This window comes from Fringilla coelebs (genome assembly GCF_963513975.1).
Source record: "Fringilla coelebs genome assembly, chromosome: 3".
Classification (NCBI taxonomy): Eukaryota; Metazoa; Chordata; class Aves; order Passeriformes; family Fringillidae; genus Fringilla; species Fringilla coelebs.
The window spans coordinates 66,576,683-66,598,883 of record NC_140030.1 but is presented as its reverse complement, the minus strand read 5'-3'; the positions used below and the strand labels follow the sequence as shown (position 1 = coordinate 66,598,883).

Genomic DNA, 22,201 nt, shown 5'->3' with positions numbered 1-22,201 from the left:
TTTCCTTTTCAGGGTGCCAAATCTGGTTGCTGCACAAGCCCCATAAAGCCATCACAACTGCTCCAAATGTATGATGCATTTTGTGGATTTCTTCTGATCTGCAAATCAGAGAGGCAATTGCAGAGACATACACAGAGCTAGAATGCTTTGCGCTACTCAGAGCAGTGCAACAGCATCTCTGGTTGCAGCGAGCAGCACTGCCCAAACTGCTGTGTCAGTGGATCACAAGCATCTTTCCACCGAGTCACTGCACAATCTTCCCTGGGGCAGGGAGCAAGACTGTAACACATCTGCTGCTTATCAGATGGAAAAGAGCACAGATCTGGGAGAAATGAGGTGAAGTCTTTCTGGTTTTGCAACAGCTTGCTTGTTTTCTGCACCTTGTTTGTGTTTGCTCAGAGAGGGCAGTATTTGCACTTCTTGCTTCTGAAGAGCTGAACTTTGTTATTGTTTGCTGAATGCAGAATCTGAACATCTTTCAGAATTACAACAGAAAAAAGATTCACTGCTGTTATTTTGAGATGCTGTTTGCTCCTACACCAAATCCTGCTGGTTTTATTTACATGCGCCTTTTTGTGATTTCCCTGTTTTCTGCCAATCCCACCAAATAAATGTTTTCTGTGCTCCCTCAGCTGGGTCTGCAGCCTCAGTTTGCTAACAAGCATGGGTTAGCAAGAGCTGTGCACAGCAGAGGTGTCTTGCCATGTAAAGCACACAGGATAATGTCCTTTCTATGCAAAACTACAGAACGGAGAAAAATGTTGGTTGGATGGAAAAAAGAAGATAAAATTAGTACAAGAAAGAGGACATATTTGCAAAGTTGTAGGCATTTAGAAATAAAAAAGTAAAAGCTTCAAAAAAATTATTCTGTGTCCTCTTCATCACATCTGGACAATGTTTAAAGTATTGTGTGAAACAAGGGGACATAAGCAAATTTCCCATCTTTAATGGCATGCACCACATTTGTCCCATCATTAGACATGATAAACCAATGAGAAAAAGAAAGCAAGGGGTAAAACCACTCTTTGTCATGCAGCTTCTCTTACACATTCACTGCAGGGATTTTTCAAAGCTGCACATGTGCCGACGGACACTGGCTGGTGGGCGAGAACTCTGGCTGCCTCTTCCTGAAGATTAAAAAGAAAAAGACACCCAGTGAGTGGCTATACACATGTGCACACATGGTGGCTATACCACTCAATAGGTGCCTGTCCCTGACCTGTGTCTTTGGGATTTCCCATCTTTCATCCTCTTGTCACCTCAACTTTCACATAGCTATCTCCTTGGCTCCAGCACAATACTGGTTAAAATAGATTTCCATGATGCTCATTCTACTTCCTGTGCTGGGCCTTGATGCACTTTACATACCAGATGGCAAGGGCTGCTGTGCATCTAGCTGTCAGAGGAAATTCTCCCCTGGTATTCTCAACATAGGAAGAAATGATGAAAAAAGGAGCATCTGCCCCTCACATCTTATTTACAAAAGCATCACCAGAAGGTTTTGCTGGTGGAGTTTTTAAATGTACTCAGCTGCTGCTTTTTCCTTGTCTCTCTTCCCCTAAAATGTTTTTCTAAATGTTTCTTTTACTTTTGGAGCTCTGGCTGAATAGTCACTAGCTTTCATTATATGTGATTTCACTGCTGTGCTCCTTTTTTTTTAAAGGAAGCATTGGGTTTATTAAGGTAGACACAAAATGAATAGTCTCCTAAGCGCTCTATCTGCACTGGTAATTCAATACAGAATTGCAGATTGCAGTTTGGGCTGTTAATATAGGATGATTTCCATTTCATTTTCCTTTTCTTCCTTGCCCTGTCAAGCAGATGCTTTGTCAAAGCACGTACTTTGACAAAAATCTAATGTATTTTTGCGCATGGAATGTATCACTGAATTTCTGAAAAAAAAAAATAAAATAATCATTGTATTGCAAATAAAATCCAAATAGAAATTCAGCATTTCTTCTCATCAAACAGTCATAGTGCATGTTTGCCAGACTTCTGTGTACCTCCAAATGACAGATTCATGGATGGTGTGTGCATGTACTACGTACTCAGCACATGAGCCCAACAAGCCATTCCTCTCACCATGTAGAAAAGCACAGGAGCACAGCATGATGTACACAGAACACATGCACACCCATTTGGGAGCAGTAGATGCCTTGAGATGACTTCTGAACTATTATGAATAAAACACAAATACGACATTCTGCTGAGCAATTTTGCCAACCTGCTTACTTTGAAGCCTCTAGAAAAATTTAATTCCTTACCAGGTGTAATGGGATCGCTGAGATTTGAAAACTTAAAAGTGATCATGACTAGGAACTTATCTAGTATCCACTCTCCTCCACCCTATTAAAGTTACAGGGATTATTAAGCTTCTGATTATACAGATTATTCAGCTTTTCTACAGTCTCCCATTTTTCTTTATCAAGTGAGAGAATAAGAGCTTTCTACTTCCTGTGTTTTTTGTTCAGTCACAGGAGCTAATTTTACAAAACAAGTAGTGACACACAGTTGATTATCTGAGAGAAAACCCCAGAGCTAAATGTATTTCACAAACATGCGTTGCTGTGCACTCAGTGGAGGGCACACAGCCACAGACAGCCCTGCTTAGGACCATGGAAAAGGTGGAAGACTTTTGTTTCAGAACATGGCTTGGAAATTGGATCTTTCTGAGTCAACAGGCTTTGGCAGCCATCATTTCTCAGCTGCTGCCATTTGCTGTCACTTATGAGTTACTTAGCTGGGCCCCCTTTGTGTTTCTTCTTACTCGTATATATCCCTGTAGTGACCTCAGAGCAGTTTGCTCTCCCAGCTTTGGGCATTTGTTGGTCTTGTTATGAAATCCTCCTAAGTGAAGGGAAGAAAGAAGCCTGCTTCCTCAAGTAGTTCAAAATGCCTCAAAACATGCTCAAAATACAGCCAACTCCTCTCTTACTGTGATTGCAGTTGTGCTACTCAGCCAAAATCAGACACAGACGTTGCATCTAATAGAGTATGCAACCCCCAGATGCCTGGCCAGGTTTGTATTCTGGAATTTGGTTTGCATTGTTGTTGTTAAAATGCTGCCAAGCTCCAACAAAGCAGTGGTCTGACTTTTGATCAAGGTCAAGGGTGATCCCCACATGGTGTTGCACAGCATATACCTAGCAGAAATCACCTAAATCTCAGGGCTCATGCTTCAGTAGAATTTGAATTTATAGTGAAATTTAGATTTATATTATGGGAAATGTAGTACATGTATTCATAGTATTTCAGTGAATTATTTTCCAATTATCAAATCAATGCCAACTGTGTAAATAATAAACTCTTTTGATGCATTGAATAAGAAGTATCCTTGTAGGCTTTCTTTTATCTTCCTAGTAGCGTGTGCTAATACTGCAGAGCTGTGATTCAGAATTAATGCCCAGATCTCTATACCTTTATTTTTTTTCTTTTATTTTTAATGATGGCAGTGTATCCCTGCTTCTTTCTCCTAGCCTTGCAGGCAGTAACAGCAGTTCACATATATTTCTCTAGTTATGAAACATTAGATACTCTGCCCATCTTTACAATATGAGAATTAATGAGTCATTTTGGGGGCAATCTTCTCAAGGGTAATTCCTGCTGAGTAGTTGTTTGTATCCTGAGCCCAGAGGCAGGATGGATCTTCTGTGCATTTGAACAAGGAGCTGGCATACCATCATGAAAGTGTCTGAGTTGCTTTATAAGGAACCCCTGGGTGCAATAACAGAGAGTCTGGCAGAGGAATCAGGGTGGCAGTGCAGAGGGTTCCTGAAAGAAGTGGCTTAATTGCTTTACTTTATGTTCTTTGAAGCAGAAAAATGCTTCTGGCTAGTCATTCAGAGCAGGGTAGGTAACAAGCCTGTTGAAATCTGCAGTAAGGAATATAAAGCATCAGAGGGAAGAGTCAGTTTTGCCACCATTTTTCCTCTTAAGTGTAAATGAATCATCCCACGAGGCAAACAGCTGTGTCAGAATTATAGGAAGTGTAAATTCCTATCTGCAGTGTTTTATATCTGTACAGCTGTGAAACTAAAAACATTCACCTGCTGCTCTGGAATTATTCTCTCTGCTCAATCAGACTCCTGAAACAGAAGGAATCTATCTGGTGCCCAAGAAAATTGAGATGCAGTACTGTGCTACTTATCATTTGAAGTCATGGTCAGAGATCCCCTTCCTTAGATGTACTTCAAGCTGTTAAAAATCTTTCTCATTCCCCATGTGAAAAAAGTACAGAATAGCATATCACCAGAATTTGTACAATCTCATTTGAAACAACTGACCATCAACAACATCAGGAAGAAAGTAAAGTGGGGAGGATATTCAAGGGAAGTTAAGTGATAACCCTGAATAAACTCCTCATTTTAAGAACTTATATATAACCCTAGCTTTAGTACAGGAAAATGGAAGCCTTGTACCATGAACTCTTGGCACACAGCCTCACATTCAAGAGCAGTTCCTGCTCCAGCACTCACACTGGCTGCCCTCTGCACTCTCAAGGAATATCTCAGCAACACCAGAAACTTTCTGGCCTGCATTTCACCTCCTCAGTGCTCCAGTGGTCTGCAAGGTGACTGGGAAGGTAAGCAAACCTCATGTGAAGAACCAGACCACTGAGGTATTCAACTAAACTCTCATCCCAGAGCCTCTTGCCTCTCCAGTTCTAGCATCTTCCTTGTAAGAAGAATGCTCCTCTTTAGATGTTTGTGTCTTTGAAAGGTCAGATTTTATGTACGGTTGTCATGGCTGGATCAAAAGATATCTACAAAAAAAAAAAAAAAAAAGAAGCCACGTCCTTTTCCTGTAGGATGAGAAGCTGAATTTTCAATGCCTTTCATATGAGCTAGGACCTGATAAAAGATCTCTAAGCCAATAGATGAAGTTGGGAAGATGGACAGATTCTTGGTACAATTTAATTTTTTTAACGCAAGCAGTACAAGTCTATAGGGTTCTTCACCCTCACCCAGCAGAGTGAGGCATATGGGTAATTATCACTCACAGAGGACTGAGAAGCAGGAGGGATTTCATGGCACATGCTTTCTGTTGAGCTGTGAGCATCTGCTGAAGAGGACAGAAGGGTCAAGGTCACCAAGGAGAGCATAATCCCATAAGGATGCCCAGAAAGACCTGGCACTGAGCTGGATAGTGAAGATGGAGCAAAGGCTGTGTGTACTTCAGGTCACCCCTGGGCAGCAGGAGCCAGCTGTGTGCTGGGGGGTGCTCTGGCCCTCCCCAGTTGCTCCCTTCTGCTGCTCCACCTTCTCCTCTGTGTCAGCACAACCCTTTGTGCAATTATTCAATCATCCTGCAGGGAATGACAGAGACAACTAATCTGGGTCACAATCATGTCAGAAAAAGAAAAGAGAAAAAAACCCTTCTTATTTCCCAATTTGAGTTCACAGCATGGCTGTCTTGATTCTTGTCCCTGCATTGGCAAAGTGATGGTGTGGGATAAAGGAAGGCTTTGAGTGTCAGTTCTGGCTTAGGGCAGCTTAAAGCATTTGTGGATTTACAGGCTATGATACCCCAAAGTAGCTGCAGGAAAATCTCTTGCTTGTCTGGGATGGTGGCAGGAGAGATTTTTGAGATAACTTATATAATGCTAAGGATTAAGAAATGTATACAGCCTTGTGTTTCAGAGAATATGGGAAAGCAAAGGAGGAAGGACTGCTCCCTGACTGGGGAGCACAAAGATGCCTGGGGCCACACTTTGTGTTCCACCAGAGCCTGTAGTGCCCAGGCACACGAGCTGTGGCTGCCCACCCACGCAATCCCGCTGAGCCCACGCAGGAAGCTGCCAGCTGGGCACGGGAGCCCACGGCTCAGCGGGGCTGGTGCCACCCACAGCCTCATCTGCTCGCTGCACACCACATGCGGGTGGCTGTGCTTTCAGGTGTAGCTGCCTGCCAGTCCCTGTCAGTCTGCTCCAGGTAGATAATCCCTCTGTAGGAGTTTCCACAGGCTGTGGGATTTGCTTTCTTTGGTTTGATTGTTTTTGTCCTGGGTGTGTTGGCTATGTAGTTAGTCACCTTGTCTGGGGGGCCTTGAGACGCAAAAATATGAGAAATGTGAAATAAGTCCCAATTTCCAGACAATTCTTTCTCTGACTATTCAGGGCTTGCAAGCCAGCTAAAACAGGCTTAATAGAACCATCTGAAGATTTGGGTTGTGCCAGGAAAATAAATGGCCAGAAGACAACATTAAAAAAAAACCAAAAAAACCCAAAACCCCCCACATTCAGGTAGAGGGGAAGACTAACAAGAAGTCTAAGTAAGAAAGTGTGAAGATTCCTGGCTTTAATACACCAAGGATGAGGAAAGATCAATAGTGTTGGATAGAGAGAAGGAAGATCTACTAACTAGAAGGCAGCTTGTAGATGGTAATTTAAACTGAACCTGTGATTCTCTGGGGCTGATCAGACTGAAATTGCAAACACCAGCAAACAATTTACTAGCAAGGAGTTGCCATAATCAGATCAAGGGGCACTTGCTTTGATAGAGTTTATAATCAGCTTTGACATCTCTGGCTGTGGTGTGGCAGCACAGCTGTGCTAAACTAATAATTTGCTGCTGAAGGGGACAACTCTCACCCCTGTTCCCCAAACCATGGGCATCGGGGACAGTTTCTGTGGTGCTGACATTAGTGTCTATCTGACCTTGAAATCCAGCTCAAGGAATCCAGCAGACAGTAATTCATTTTCTTTTCTTTTTTCCTCTTTGTAAGGATAGTTTTATAGGGTGGAAGAAAGCCACATCCTGCATGCCACAAAAGAAGAACCATAGAGAGCAGAGAAGGGGAAACAGCTTAAGAAGAGATAAACTGAAGCAGTAAGCTAGAAATGGTAAATTATCTATAATGAACTAACAAGAAACCTGGTTTTAGTTGTCAAGTGGGCTTGAGAGTGACAAATTGTGTGATTGCTTTCAGCCTGCACAATTATTTGCTGTTTACAGTGGTAATGACTTTTAACCTATGCTTGTCAGGTGTGGGAGGCTGAATGCCAGAGCACATATATACTCTGAAGAATTAGTTGACTTGTTAGTTCAAAATTAAATAGTCTCTTAACAACTTTAGTGTGGAGGCAGATGTTATATTGATACAATATACTTTCAACCCACACAATATGGTTTCTTAGAGTCCTTTGGCACAGGAGAGAACCTAGCTTCTCATGCTGGCCATGTTTATTAGTGACTCTGTGACAGTGTATGCCTTCTGTGTGGTGGAGTCTGTTCTACCAGACTACCAAGCTATGTCTTGGTCTGAAAACCATAAAAGAGATCTGACAATGAAAAATTTGCCCATTCAGAGTCCTTGAGCCACAGAGGTAAGAACACAGAGAACAGAGGGGAATGGGGTCAGATCGTTGCTCTGGGTGTGAATAGTTTTCAGTGTGTTTGGGACAGAGGAAAAACAGAATCAGAAGACAAGTAAAAAAAAAAGCATCACTCCATACTAGATTAAAAAAAAAAAAAGTCAAGCAGAAATCCAAGAAAGAGATTTTAAAATTTGTCTTCCCTTTACAAACTCTTAAAGCCCCAAGAACAAAAATATAAGAAAGCAAGTTGCCCATTACACAAGTCTAAGGGACAGACATTTAGCAAAGACTACGTCTTGATTTTTGGACTGAGTGGTGCACCAGAAGTCAGCCTGTGCTTTGCCATATCCATCATATCCATAGATGGGTACTTATAAATGAACGTGTCTGAATCTGCAGATTTTATTTCTGAGGGTGTAGAACCATACTCACCTACATTCCCTTAACAGAGACAGACCACCGTCTCTCTCTGGGTATAGGATTCATTTGTGAATTACAGAGTCTGGCTAAAAGTCAGACTGGCTTTGTTGGTATGTGATCATAACATCTGCAGTTTGTCTTGTGGCGTTTGGCTTTGTGAAACACCCCTGAATAAAGCGGAGAGCTCATCACAACGAGGGATAAACTTGGTGGACAAGCCAGAATGCAAAATGCCTTTCACATCAGTGAAAGAGAAGACATGCAAATGTTGTCCCCTTCTTGGACTCCTATGTGCCTCTTATGTGTCCCCAAGCAAGGAAAAGGATTAAATAAATCAGCAGTAGCTCTGCATTTTGCATTAGTAACTTTGCATTGAATTGCTGGGGTGAATCAAAAGTATTTTTCAGATGTTTTAATTTGATGGAAAAAACAAACTCCAGTATTAACTGTATATAGATGTGTATAATACTTCTGCTGTTTTATAGTCTTATTCTTATTTGTAAAGAATATCAGAGACCAACATGATATCCTTCAGTAATGAAATTTTTTCACCCCTAAACTAGCTCAAAGCTGTATGATATCACAAGGTGGCTCAGAGACCCTTGCAGAACAACCTGCATGCTTATTCATGTAGTATTTTTACATGAATTATCACGTGTTTGTGCAATGTCACAGCTCTCTTAGTTTTTGCTTAGGTGAGGTGAACAACAGTGGCCTAGGCTGAAACATCACAATTTGAGAATAGAAAGGAGGTAAATTGTATTCTTCACTTAAAAATTGTTAAAATCACCTTTAGAAGACTTATATGTTCTTCATTCCATTTCCATTTTATATTTCAGAGCAACACTCACACACAACATGGGTGTGAGGATTGGTTTTTTTCCCTAAGGCTGTGCTTATGAGAGCTGGAATCTGATTTCCATATGAAATATAAAGAACTATTCAGGGGTTTAGGTGCTTAACTGGATGTAACCTTCAACACCTATTTATGTATCTGACACTCTTTAAAGATGAAGTTTTCTTCCTTATTTCTCTCACAGAGGCAATTGTAACCAAAACAATGTGTGAGTGTGGTGCAAAGCAGATAAGCAACACTTGCTTATCCCTACATGGGAACACAATTGTTTGTATCACTCACTAATGAGTTGATGCACTTTTGCAGCATCCTAACTGGGTATGAATAATGTATACAAGTACCAAAAGACAAGGAAAGGTAATAAGTGATTCAGTCAAGCAAGAAATTAAATTGCAAGTGGTGTCCTTATGCCTGTGGTTTATGCCAAGAAAGATACTAGGATTTCTGTAGTGCTGCCTTTGCTTCCCCTCAGTCAGGAAGCAGAGATTATGGTACATACCTACAAAGCTCCTCTCTGATGTGACTCTGTACCTTTCTGTCATTGTGCTTAAGTATTGAGATTCATTAAACAAAGCTGCCTGATGCTACAGCAGTGCCCCCAAGCAGAAAAACATTTTGTGATTCAGCATCTTGAGAGCTGCAAAACAAGAGGAGTAGCAAAGTGAAGTTCTCCAGCAGTCCTTTGGCAAGAACTAGGCTGGACTCAGAGACTGTGCCTTAGATATATGTCCTGTCAAAATCTCCTGGGAGAACAAAGTTGTTCTCATCTCTGAAAAGACTGTGGTATAACTGCCATAGACTGGGAACTTCCAAGAAAGGCAGGAAATTGCATAGAACCTTACACAACAGCCCTCACATTTAAAGGCACCATGCACATAAAATGTGACTCTGACTGGTGATAAAGAAGCAGAAGTCTGGATGGGAGCTCAGGGTGCGGGCAATTTATCCTGTAAACTTATTCAATATAACCTGGGTTTTGTCTGAGGGAGGTTTATCCCCACTGTTCTTACTGGGAAGCCCCGGCAGGACTTCATAGCTTTTCCAAGTTATTTATCCCAAATGTAGTCTCAGGCAGCCTCTGTTTGGCTGTGGAAGCAAGCCCAGAGGACTGAGATTAAATTGCCAGGCCTTTTGGTTTTGCAAACATCCCAATCATAGCCTGTATTTTTGTCCACTTCTTCTCCTCCTCATCTTGTTTTAGGAATGGCATGTGATCAGCTATGCATGAGCTGGGACTCCCTTTAGCTGGTATAATTCGCAAGGAAAACTTACGGTGCTTTATGCAGCTATGCCCCTTATTTCTCATTAGAAGGATTAAAAAACCCTTCTAACTATCACCAGGCTGGTTAGTTTGCACATATACACACAGATAGACAACTGGTATAAAATTTTATATATGCATATGCCATTCCTGGTTTTTAAATAAATATGGGTCTTAGTAGTTATTTAAATGAGAAAGAATGTAAGTTTGGAAGTGATATCTGAGAGTCTTTTATCCCTTATTCTGTATTTTGTTTTTTGTCTATGGGCCAGAACTACAATATATGTGTATCATAATCCAATGCAAATTCAAGGCTATGGAAGATAATATTAGATATAATTACAAAGATCAAATTTAACAGAGAAACCCTGCAGCAGGGCTGGAAGAGATTGTTATTGGAATGTCAAGTTTCACACTCCCCTGTTATTTTTTGTTTCTTCCCAGTTCTTTAAATTTGGCTCTAAGAGTCTCTTTGGAACCATATAACTGTCCTCTGGGAGTTTTAAATATTCACTTAAATCAATATACTGACAAGGACAGAACAGCTTGACTGGGTTTGTCGTATTTTCTTACATGAAATTCACATCACATCCACAAGAGAACTGGGTAAGAGCTGTTACATGTCACAGTGCTATGTGTCTGCAAAATCTTTCATGGTTTAAGACCAGTAAACAGCCCAGCAAAGCCAGCAAACATACCAGCTGCTGAGAGAGTGATGTTTGGCATTAAAACCTTCAGCTATCCTTTGTGAGCATGTAAGAGGCTTTCCCAAAAAGGCACTGCAACCTATGAAGAGAGTGGAGGACTACACTGAATATAGAAACTGGGTAAATGTTAGGGAGGGCTGAAATAGGAAGATGAATTAGGCCAGGCCAGGCTGCTACCTGCCTTTCCTGTGACAGCTTGACAGCTGTATCACCAGGAGCCATTCTAGAGCTGCCACATCTGCAACAACCTCTGAAGGAAGCATCCTCCTGCATGATATGTCCTGAGCGTGATGCAAGGGTGAACCAAATGTCCAGTGGTTTTGGAGCCCCATGCCCCAGTCAGGAGCTGGGAGCCTTGAAGCCATGGACCAGGACAGCACCTTGTGCCCCATGGTGCCTCTGCCCAACAGTCAGCCCCAAAAACAGGGTGTGGTTGTCAGCATTTCATTGGAGTTAATGGAGAGATCAGATATACAGCAACAAATTGTTTAAATAAACAACCTTATCTGTCCTGTACAATTTTGCAATTTGTTTTTCTTTTCAATGTCTGTATAATTTCCCACTGACAGAAGCTCACATCCTTTCTGCTGTTCCAAAATTCTCTTTCATAATATGCCATTTCCCTCTAGGGTAAGCTTCAGTAGGATGGCTGTGCAGGCAAAGCAGGCTTAAGGGTCTTCTTGTAAATCCCTTGGAATGTGGTATTTTCCAAGGTCTGTAATGGTAAAAATGAGGGTCTGTCTCATTTTTTCTGCAATACTAGTGCAGGACATGAGAAGTGTACCCACTGCATCACATTTCTAGCTAGCAAAGCAAGGTAGTCTAGTATCTCCTATTAGATTCAGCAATTGTCTCTATACTGGTTTGCCACTGTTGTAGCAAGGTAAAACTACACGAGATGCTAATTTGTGTAAGAAGCATTTAAAGATAATTCTTATGTGCTGCAGGCTTGATAACATCCTTCAGGACCAAAGAAAATACTTCTCACATTGGGCTTGTGTCCTGAAGCACAGAATTTAATATATCTCTTTTACAAGAGTAGGTACAATAGCAACCAGTTTTTATTAATCCTGTTTACACTTTCCACAAAACCTACTCAGAAGTTTTTGTACATTTTAGCCAGACTGAGGGAAAAATTCCCCCTGTGGCTGTTGCCAGGTTGAGATAGATTGGTTTGTTTCCATTTCATCTACGTTAGCCTGCAGAGATCAGGACAAAAGGCATTGTTTTTGCTTACATCAAAAGTTCTTTCATGTATTCTGTTCACACTTTTCTCTCTCCCTCCTTGCCTCTATAACGCCTGCTTAAAGATAGAATATTGACTGTGCAGAATAATGACATAATAGTGAGAAGATGGAGTATTCTTGAGCACCTATTTCTGTGACAGGGCTGTTAGGTTGGTTAAGTGAAAGGCTGTAAAATATCTACATTTGAGCAACTGCAGCAGAGCATGCTGAACATTTACACTCTGTGTCTGGAAGCTCCAAGCCTTGCCTTGCTTTGTTGTGCACTTGCCTTCTCCCACCACCATGAAAACCAATGAAACAAAATCTTCTGGGCAAACTTGTGCTAAGATTCCCTTCACCATGTGTCTGTGGGAGGCTTTGAAAATGAAGGAGGTGAAGAGCCCAAAAGCCTTTGTGGGCTGCAAATGGCCAAGGGAAATGAGCCCAGGAAAACACAGCTTGTCCGTACAGCTTGCTCAAGATGAAATGGCAACTCAGCATCAGTTTAAAGAGAAGCAACAACTTCAGAATACCTGGAGATAATTTTCTAACTGGCAAGACAAAAAAGCAGATGGTTCTCTGGGCCATGTGTTACTACAGGTTACTGAGAACCCTGATTCTCAGTTTAAAAACTGTATGTAGGAAGCCAGCACACAGGGAGAAAGGACAAAGGGAAGCACAAAGAAGTTACTAGGGGATGTTGGGTTGTCTGCAAATTTTTATTGGAATAAAAAAGATCACATTTGAGAGATCCATGGCCCAGGTGACTGCCTGGACACTGCTCAGCCTGGATGCCTGTGACAGCAGTCTAGAGGCATGGACTGCTGAAATGTGTGAAAATGATAAATCACATGTTTGGAAGCCCTTTAAATCAGCTATTCTTTTCTAAAGGCAGACAGCTGGATGAAAAATAATTGAATGTAAATATACTAAAATTATAAAGGGAAATCAGGTAGCATATGCACTAATATGGAGTCCTGGCCATTCAGTAAGTCTTGCTAGTTGGCTTCCTTTTAACTCAGATTTTGCTACACAATGTATATTGACAACTAAATCCTTACTTGCTCTGATTCAAAATGCCCCAAAATGGTGTCCAGACCTGGGGTCTCAACCATAAATTTAAAATAATTTACATGTGAAGACTGAGGGAGCAGTTAAACATCACTGCCAGACCTGGAACTTATTACCCAAAGACACAAAATGAACTTTTTCTCTGTGGCAAGTCCTGGAGAAGGCATTTCCTGAACTCTCATCAGAATCAGCATCTGAAGTGTCACTGGTTTTTTTTCTTCATGTAGCAGAGAAGGGAGCATTGCTTCTTCAGGGAAGGGATCATTCAGGCACTGCTAAAGTGTCCTTCTCTTCAAGCTCATTGACCCTCATAGAACAAAATAACTTTTAAGACCAAGAAGAAGGCTAAAAATCACAGCATGATCCATAAACAAATGTTTCCATTTCACATCTAGAAAAATAAAAAATAGATGCAAAAGGCTCTTCTAACAAATGCTGCTATGCTATCATCCTATAACAGCCAGGATCTTGTAATATCTTCAAGCAGCAAATGAGCAATAAATGTCCCCACAAAGCTTCAACACAAGCAGCAGATATCCCCGTCTCTTCATCTCTCCTGATGGAGCTGCTCCATTTTTTATACATATTTAAGTATTCATTTGACAAGAGGGAAAGAATGACAGTTGCTTGGTACTGAAGACACTCACGAGGGATCCCTCAGACCCAGATTCAAGCTCTCTCACAGAATTATACCAAGTATTTCCCAGGGGTCTGCTCTACAATATTTTTATCTCTGTTCCAAAATACTGCTGGACAGAACAGAACAGAAAGGAGACTTGCCCTGGACAGTGCACAATCCAGTTTTAGATCATCTTCCTGGGAAATGAAGGAGATGCTCTTAGCCTAAGTGACCACTTTTACTATTGGGGTAAGATTCCCTCATGATTTCTCAACGTCTTCCTCTCTCCATGGGAAAAAAATGTCCCCCTGGCCCAGGGTAAATACTTACTAGCAAAGCCCAATTCTATGAAGCATTTTGAAAGGCCAGAATTTTCTGATGGAAAACATATATATTCCACTGGAAAATTCCCAACCAGCTCTATGGAAAACATTGCTAGTTGTAATTTCTCCTAGTTTAACTCAGTCAAAGTAAGAGAGAGCTCAAACCCTCAAGAATGCTTGTATCATCTTGAGAGTGCAACAGATCAGTAAAGGCAGAGTGCTTTATTATTTACATGAAGACCAGTGTTACTAAATTTATTTTCCCTGAAACTCTGTCGGCAATGCAGCTGGGAGAGATGTTTTTCAAGATGACTTTTCTGACCACTATGTCAGCACCAGAGGCAGCTGAAGGTTTTGAATTGATTAATTGATCCTGTGTTAGTAGACTTCCTTGGTTAATTCTTTTGCTCTCCTTTAGGAAGGAGAAAGGAAGAGTGTCTCAGTTTGCTCTAGTCCCCAAGCTATACTAGTTAAACAGCACAACATTGCATGAAAATGCTTTATGAAGGCTTATATAAGTTTTATCTGTCCTTGTAAATGTAAAACAGTTTCCATTTTTAAAACTAATTAAACTTAACCCTGTATCTTCACACTAATTTAATTTAGATGGATGCCACTTTTCTATTTAGGAATTGGAATTCAATAGATTAAGCAGAGAATAGATTTGATACAGACAGGAAAAGAGATGAAAATTGAAAAGCAGAAAAAGAAAAGCAATCTGGGAAGAGGGAGAAGGCATAACAAGAAGATAGATTAATACATCTAGAAGATAAATCTTTTGCGTGCAGAACTGTTGGCCACTTATAGACAGAAAAATGTGGCCACAAGGAGAGAGTATTGAAGAATCTAGAAACAGAGTAACATACTTACAGGGATTAGAATTACTGAAAACATCACAAATAAATCCCAGATTTTGATGTTTGACAAACAAACCAAATAAAAAAGAAACACACCCAAAACTAAACCACAAACAAAACCATTGAAAATCAGTCTAGAGATCATTCCTGTGGGCATTGAGCATGTACCAGTAGCTTTAAGTCCTGTTTCAGGAAGGACCTGATTACACATTTGAGTTATCTAGGTGCTTCCAAGGCTGCAGCAAATTCTACCTTTTCCTTCTTGATTTCCACAGTGACTCACTTTGCTATTTGTGTTGTCACAATGTCCTCAGAAACTTTGCAATGGACTCAGCTAGGAGCTAAAAAAACCCTCCAAAAGCCCTGAAATTGCTTTTTGTTTTGCCTTGTGACTTTATTTCCAAAGCTTTGTGTTTGTCATTAAACTTTCAGTTCTTCATGGCCATGAACAGAGCTGTCCTTTTCCATCAGCAATCCCAGGGTGCCTCTGCACTTGGGCTGGTTTGGGTGAAGAACATGAAGTAGCTTCACAAGAGGTTTGGGTCAGAGGTGGGAATTTGGCTGTATAAAAGACACGGATGCTTAACCTGAGGGAAAAAAGGCATATTAACTAGGTGTTGAGCTTTTAGCTTAGAACAGATACTTAAAACTCTGTAGAGCTGTTTTGCTTTGTAACACTCACACAGGCTTAACATAGAGGTTGAGAAAATCTTACTAAAAAGATGCAAAAAATTGCTAAAAAACTCAGGTAAGCCCTGTTGAGTTTTAAAGGTGACAATGATGAGGGAGAAGCTTAAATTTTGAACAGGATATAACATTCTCTCATATTAAGAACTGTATTCTAAGCATATCACATTGGGATCTTTTAATTTTTTTTTTTTAAATAAAGGTAGAAGAAGAAGAAGTAGAACAGAGAATTAGTTATTAAGTCATCATGACCTAAAATATTCAAAATTCCTCTTTTTTTTGACAGGCTTAAGGAAACCAACACTGTTAGCCAAAAACCACACTGCAGGGACACCACACTATTTTCTTACAGATGTCTGAGTCCCCAGATAACTACCATAGAGTCAGAGGAAGGTGGATCAGGCTCCATCCTTCTATTTGCATGGAATTCATGCTCTTGGGCTACAGTGAGTTTTGGCTACCTCCTTGTAGGTGGTGGCTGTTAGGTCTGCTCCCTGATCTCTCTCTGGCTAGCTCAGGAGTCAACAGCCTTGCCTTGATGTGGCCCCCGTGGCACACTGAGCTGTGTATTGGGGTCACTTACGTCTCCATTCCCTTCCCTTCTGAACCCCTGTCTAGCAAAAAAAAATAATGTACTGAAGTAGCGTAAAGACAAAATTGATCACAGCATGGGTTTTCTACAGTATTACCTCTATCACCAGGACAGATCAAAATGGTTCTTATGAAAACTAAATCAAAACTAACCTGAGTGACTCAGAGAAAACTACAGATCTCAAAAAACTGGAAATTAACTGAATTTTCATTCTATTGAAAAGTTCAAAAATGTAGGTTTCACTGGTGCTTTTTTATTTTTATTTTTTTAATTGAGACAAAAATCATCTAAGCTCATATGTAGCCCTATGGTTCTTCTTTAAAGATTAAAAAACAATAAGATAATAAAGAATGCAAATTTTCAGACAGCTCCTCACAGGGAGATGCTGTTTGAAGTAACAGTTCTCTCTACCACTCTGCTGTGTCTGGGTTGCTTTTAATTATTAGCAAGGAAAATAACAAGTTCCACAGATGTGACTGCAAGTTCATTTTCACCATCAGTTGACTTCTGCAACTTTCACACCAACGCTGAATTTGAGAACATGGAGAGATTTACACAAATGATGAGTAAGAGTATTGCTCATAATGCTGAGTATTAAATAGAGTACAGGGATAGCATGGAAAGTGCTTTTGAATCACAGTCATGAGGACTGTCACAATGCACTACCTTAAAAACTTATGTTCCGTCCTCAGCTTTCACACACATTCAAGTGGCCTTAGGCAAGTACATGTGATTTACTATAATTTAAGAGAGATTTCTTTTCTAAAAGGTTGCAATAGCACTTCAGTCTGAACATAGTGCAGAGCAACTGCTCGTGAGAGCGTGAGATCCCTGTACACACACACACGTGACAGGGAGATGCAAGAAGCTGCCGTGCAGCTTGGTCACTCTGCCACTGCCTGACCTGCCCCAGCAGTAGTAGGAGCTGTGCACAGGGCTCCTTCAGAGCAGGAGAGAAGATAATGAGCAACACACCAATATCCATCTGAGGCTTAGAACTAAATGGTCATTTCCACCTTCTCTGCTACACATGAGATGAAAAACTATTACATACCTTACTATTCAGCAGACTACAGTCAACCAAGAGAGGATGGCAAAGAGAGGGACATATACAGAGAGATGTGTACCTGCAGTCAATCCACTTACTTTGGATTTCCAGCCCCTGGCTTCTTTCTCCGGAATATGTTGAGGAAAGTGTTGGACTTGCAAGGTGCCTTGCCATCCCCGACATGCATACGCACCACATCTGAGGTGGTGAAGGCACTGCGGACGTTCCTCTCGGGCTTGGCTATAATGATGTACATCTTAGGAGTGAACATGCACCCCAGAGCCACTGTCACGCTCAGGCTCACTGCGAAACAGGTGGTGATGATCTTGTAGTTGCTCCCGAAATAGATGGGCACGAAGGCCAGCCAGATGATGCAAGTGGTGTACATGGTGAATGCAATGTACTTGGCCTCGTTGAAATTGGCAGGCACATTGCGAGTCTTGAAGGCGTAGTACGTGCAGCTCATGATGAGGAGTCCATTGTAGCCCACGGGAGCCACGACGCCCAGGTTGCTGGTGTTGCAGATCAGGTAAACTTCCTTAATGCTGGGGTAGGAGAGGATGGGCATGGGGGGCTCCAGGATGATCAGCGTGATCACCAGCGTCAGCTGCACGCTGATCAGGATGGAGGCGATGACCACCTGTGCCCAGGCGCTCATGAAGCGAGGCTTGCGGGTGCAGATCTTCTTCTTGCTGCCCGCCAGGATGCGCGCGATGCGGTTGGTTTTGGTCACGAGGGCGGAATAGCACATGGCGGAGGAGAGGCCCACCAGGAGGCGCTGGAGGTAGCAGGACGTCGTGGTGGGTTTAGCTATAAGGGTGAAAGGGCAGACGTAACCCAGAAAGATGCCAGCCAGGATAATATAGCAGAGCTCGCGGCTGGAGGACTTGACAACAGGGGTGTCTCTGTAGAGCACAAAGATAAGGGTGACAAACATGGTGACCAGGATCCCCAGGCAGGAAAAGACCACAGCCACAATAGACTCTATATTGCTCCACTGGAGATACTTTACAGGGATGGGTTCGCAGCCTGCAGTGTACAGAAGAGAAACAGAGTGTTAGAAAGGCAGCTCCTGGAAGAACCTTTTTTGCTGGATCTCAGTATAATCCAAGCATTAGCATATATGACGTGGACTATTAAAACCATTTTACAAAGGAGTGAACTGCATGATGGAAAAGTTTGGATTAAATATGTTCAAAAACCAGCCATCCATTTTGGGTGTCCCAAACATTTTCTCGTGATGCTGCAACAGGATATTAGATTCGGAAATATCTGCTTTTAGAGATACCTGATTACAAGCACAGTATACCAAAGGCACAGCTGGGAACAGAATGCAGACAAAGTCACCATCATCTCTTCATTTCATTGTTGCAAACAGGTAGGTTTTTTACCTCCTCAGATTCATCTATTCAATCATTGCCACAATCATTATAGTTTGATCCACTGCATTTTTTGAGAGTGATTTATAAATATTATAAATTAATCAGAGGTCAATGGACAGAAAAATGGTAATCAATCCAAAATTTTAATGGAACTATATCATAGATACTCTACCTTCTTAGTACATTTCTGCTTTTTTCCCCTTCACAGTATCTTATTCTTATTTTGTCAAACCCTCTGCTCATTGTTTGCTCTCTAAATAATATAATTTAATTATCTTGGAAAAGTCAAACCCACAGAATATGCATACCTTCAGATAAAAACTGGAGAGCCCCTTTTTTCTGACTAGTACAAATGTGCAAACATATCTGTCTGTTAAGGTAGTGCTTAACTGCTCTCTCCCACTCAGTTTAAAGGAGTCTCTGGATATCTTCCTCACTGTGCTGAAGTAATATCAGCAATAAACACTACAGAGAAAATAAAATCCTTTGTGTTAATAAGATGTTATGGTTGTGAAGCTGTTATGGACGTCTTTCATTATGGCATTTTCTAATTTCTGTTCTTGACTTAATAGTTCCAAAATGCTTTTAACATGTTTTTTTATCCCAAGGGAAGTATCCACAGCCTCTTCTACTTGTTTCTGTTCTCCTCCAGTTTCCCTTGCTCACAACTGAACTTTTCTGCCTTTCCCCCACCTCTCAAGTCCCTCACCATTCCTGTCTCAGTTCACCTTACAGTTCAAGTATTTTTAGCCACCTTTCCACCCAGATGTCTTCATTACAAACTGCTGCTCCAGCTTTTCTGGTCCTGGACTGGCTGCTCATGAACTTTGCCTATCTGAGTTCTTGGACATGGCTGAAAAGAGCAAGGAAAAGATGGTAATGTCAGCAAGCTTGTGAGAGAGGCATTTTTTTCTCTCATTTTTGCTGCTAGATCTTAACAGGGGCCCTGATGTTGTGATGGGCAGAAGTTGTGATCAGTCCCTTCCTCCTCAGTGTGGAGTGTATTTGCAGAAACCATCTATGAACTAAAAGCTTCTGAGTCCCACAGTTTTGCCTAATTTATATGCAATTTCTATATGGTGACAAAAAGTACCACCAGATACTTCTACTGTAATGTAGATACCTGTACTGTAATGTAAAGTCTTTCCTTCCAAATAATTGAGAAGTAAGACAAGGTATGGATCAGGATTGAACAGTTTTACTGTAACCTCATTTTGAGAAACAGGAGAAAAAATGTTTTTTGTTTAAATTAAAAAAAAAAAAATCAGCCCAAGGCAAAGTCCTGACATGGAAAATTTCTGCTTGAACTTTTAATGTCTGCCAATGTCATGTGAACTGAAAGAAGGTCTTATAATTCTGTGCACTTTGTCTCCAAGCTGACTTAACTACAAGTGTTGTTCTTACATGTGCCCATAACATGAAAAACATTAGAAATTATGGCAATGGCTACCAGAGGTCTTATTTTATAAAGAAAATATTATAAAGCAAAAAGACAGCTCATTGATTAATACAAATGAAGCTCTTCTCGTACGAGAATCTGGTGAGTCGTTGTTGGAAGGGTTAAGTTTCAATATGGACTTTAAGCTTAACAACACCAAGACATACTCTCACTATTCCATTTTAAACTACATTTTCAGGGGCTTAACCCAGATCGAACATGGTAGTTAAGCCTATCGTTTGCTCTAAGCTTATCCCATGTAAGATTTGCTTAGAAATGTTTCATTAAACTAGTGTAATTCCTGTGCACCAGCAAGCCCAAGAAACACATATTGTACAAACTGCAAAAAGTTCCCTAGGCTGCTTATTACCAGCTAACAGTTGTTGGTTGTCAGCACCTGTGAAGGTGGGTCATTTCCCAGCTAGGAGAAAGTGGGCTCTGGAGCCCCACTGAAACTGCGGGAGGATACTCAGGAAATTGTGCATGCATTTACAAAACAAAACAAATCAGCCCCCTCAACAACTAAACCAAACCTCAAAAAAATCAGAGCAAAAACTTCACAGTTAAAATTTTCTGGTAAAAGCTGTCTGGTTGTTTTCATGTACTACTTTCCCTGCATTTTAATTGTGAATGATTTCCAAGATCAGAAGGCTAATATATTTTTTTTTATTATTACTATATTCATAGTGCAAGGACAATAAGAGAATCTATAATGTTTTCTGTGGTCATTAACACATCCCAGGCAACTGATGTCCCCAAAACTTTACGATTCTTTTTATAAGACTATCTTGTTTTATTGCTTATTTAAGATGCTTTATGTAAAAACTGAGTTTACTAGCTTGACATTCATCCATCTTATATTATATTCTGGTACTATAAAAGATTTCTCTTGGCACAGGATCTAAGGTACTAGCTTTAGGGACTATTTCTCAGGTCAGGTTTTCATCATCTATGGTGAGAAATCCTTTGTGTCTGCTGAATCCATTTCACTGCATTCATATTTAAGGGAAGCTATCTAAAAAAAATGTGTACATTAAAAAATAAAATTAAAATGTCAGGAAATGATTGCTGAGCTACAGAGGCTGATTTCAAATGGAGAAAATGAGCACCTTGAAAAGTGTGTCTTATGAAATAGGTTAGTATGTGCTTCACATTTCTTAAAAAGATGAAGGATTTTAGAGCCTCCATCTGTGATGGAAAATGAGTCTAAAACTACATACATGTTTAGCATTTAAGATTTAAGGCAAAGGGAAAAACAATCTGCACTGTGAGATGTTACCGCCTATGTCTAGATGCTATGGTGACTGTCAGGGTATGAATACAACACATAAAATCAAGCTATAAAAACACATTTGTTAGAAGTCCTGGCAAGAAAAGAGAATTCCAAATTAAATCATACCAATGGTGACTCCCACAAAGTTCAAGAGACAGAGCTTATCTAGATAAACCTCCTTCTTCTAAAGATTAGGATGGCATCAGCTTCCTTTCACAGATTTGTACTTTGTAGTATAGTTCAAGTAAATCAATTTTAGGGGTTAAAAAAGAAGCTTTTTTCTTCAATAAGACAGACTGAAGAAGCTGTGCGGGAGCAGACTGCCATTTCAATGTTCTCTAGGAAATAAGTCGATGGCTATGCTGTCATTTGGCTGATGTTACTGTGATTTTAGAACAGCAGCAGTCCAGTCTCCTTGCTGAGAAGAAACACAAATCAGCAGGTCATCTACTGATTTCATTAAAAGTTAATAGATTGCAACATGCCCTGGAGATTTTTTCCAGCACTGATTCTTTCCACTACTCTTTTCAGCAGTGCCTGTAATTTTGACATGACCCCTTTTGAGCTACTCTGAGCAGCCGGTAGCTCTGAACCATATTCTTTCAAGTGCATATTGATCTCTCACCAGGTTTTTGTTCTGGCTTCTTTTTAATCAATAGATCCCTTTTTCTTCCCTGAAGAGTAGATACAAACAATTCTGTGAACCTCCAAGACCTGGAAAACCTGTTTGTGTGTGGATATCTGCTTTAAAATTAGCAGATGCTGATATCCTAGGAGCAGGAATTAAATATGGGCTTTTCAAATAGTTGGGACATTCACGAAAGGTTCTGTGGATTTTTTTGTGTCTATTAATACCAATGTGTTTCTGTGATTTGGGCCCTTACAGAATATATTTTTCATTATCTCCTCTCCCTACAACCCACTGACATGAAACCTGAAGGGTCTGAAGATTTCTGTATCCTGACAAATCTGTTTGTCAGTTTAGCTGCAAACCAGAGTAGGGGCAGGGCAGGGTGGTGGGAGTGGGAGGGATGGATTATAGACATTTACACACTCATCTGGGACATGACCACAACTTCTTTTCCACAGAAAACCAAGACAGATAGTGAGTCACATTTCCCAGTCT

General features: G+C 40.8%; 1 protein-coding gene across 2 annotated transcripts in view; it reads right to left on the bottom strand.

Annotated features, from left to right (window-relative positions):
• Positions 1 to 22,201, bottom strand: part of GRM1 (glutamate metabotropic receptor 1) — a gene marked incomplete at both ends in the record, with an annotated part of 177,674 nt that overhangs the window by 10,528 nt on the left and 144,945 nt on the right. The window contains 2 exons of one of the 2 annotated variants that reach the window (XM_084201590.1): positions 1,067 to 1,127; positions 17,081 to 18,011. In XM_084201590.1, the coding sequence (XP_084057716.1) occupies positions 1,067 to 1,127; positions 17,081 to 18,011 (992 nt within the window). Of the gene's footprint in view, positions 1 to 1,066; positions 1,128 to 17,080; positions 18,012 to 22,201 lie in introns of those variants that run through there. The other variant, XM_084201589.1, reaches the window with a different exon arrangement.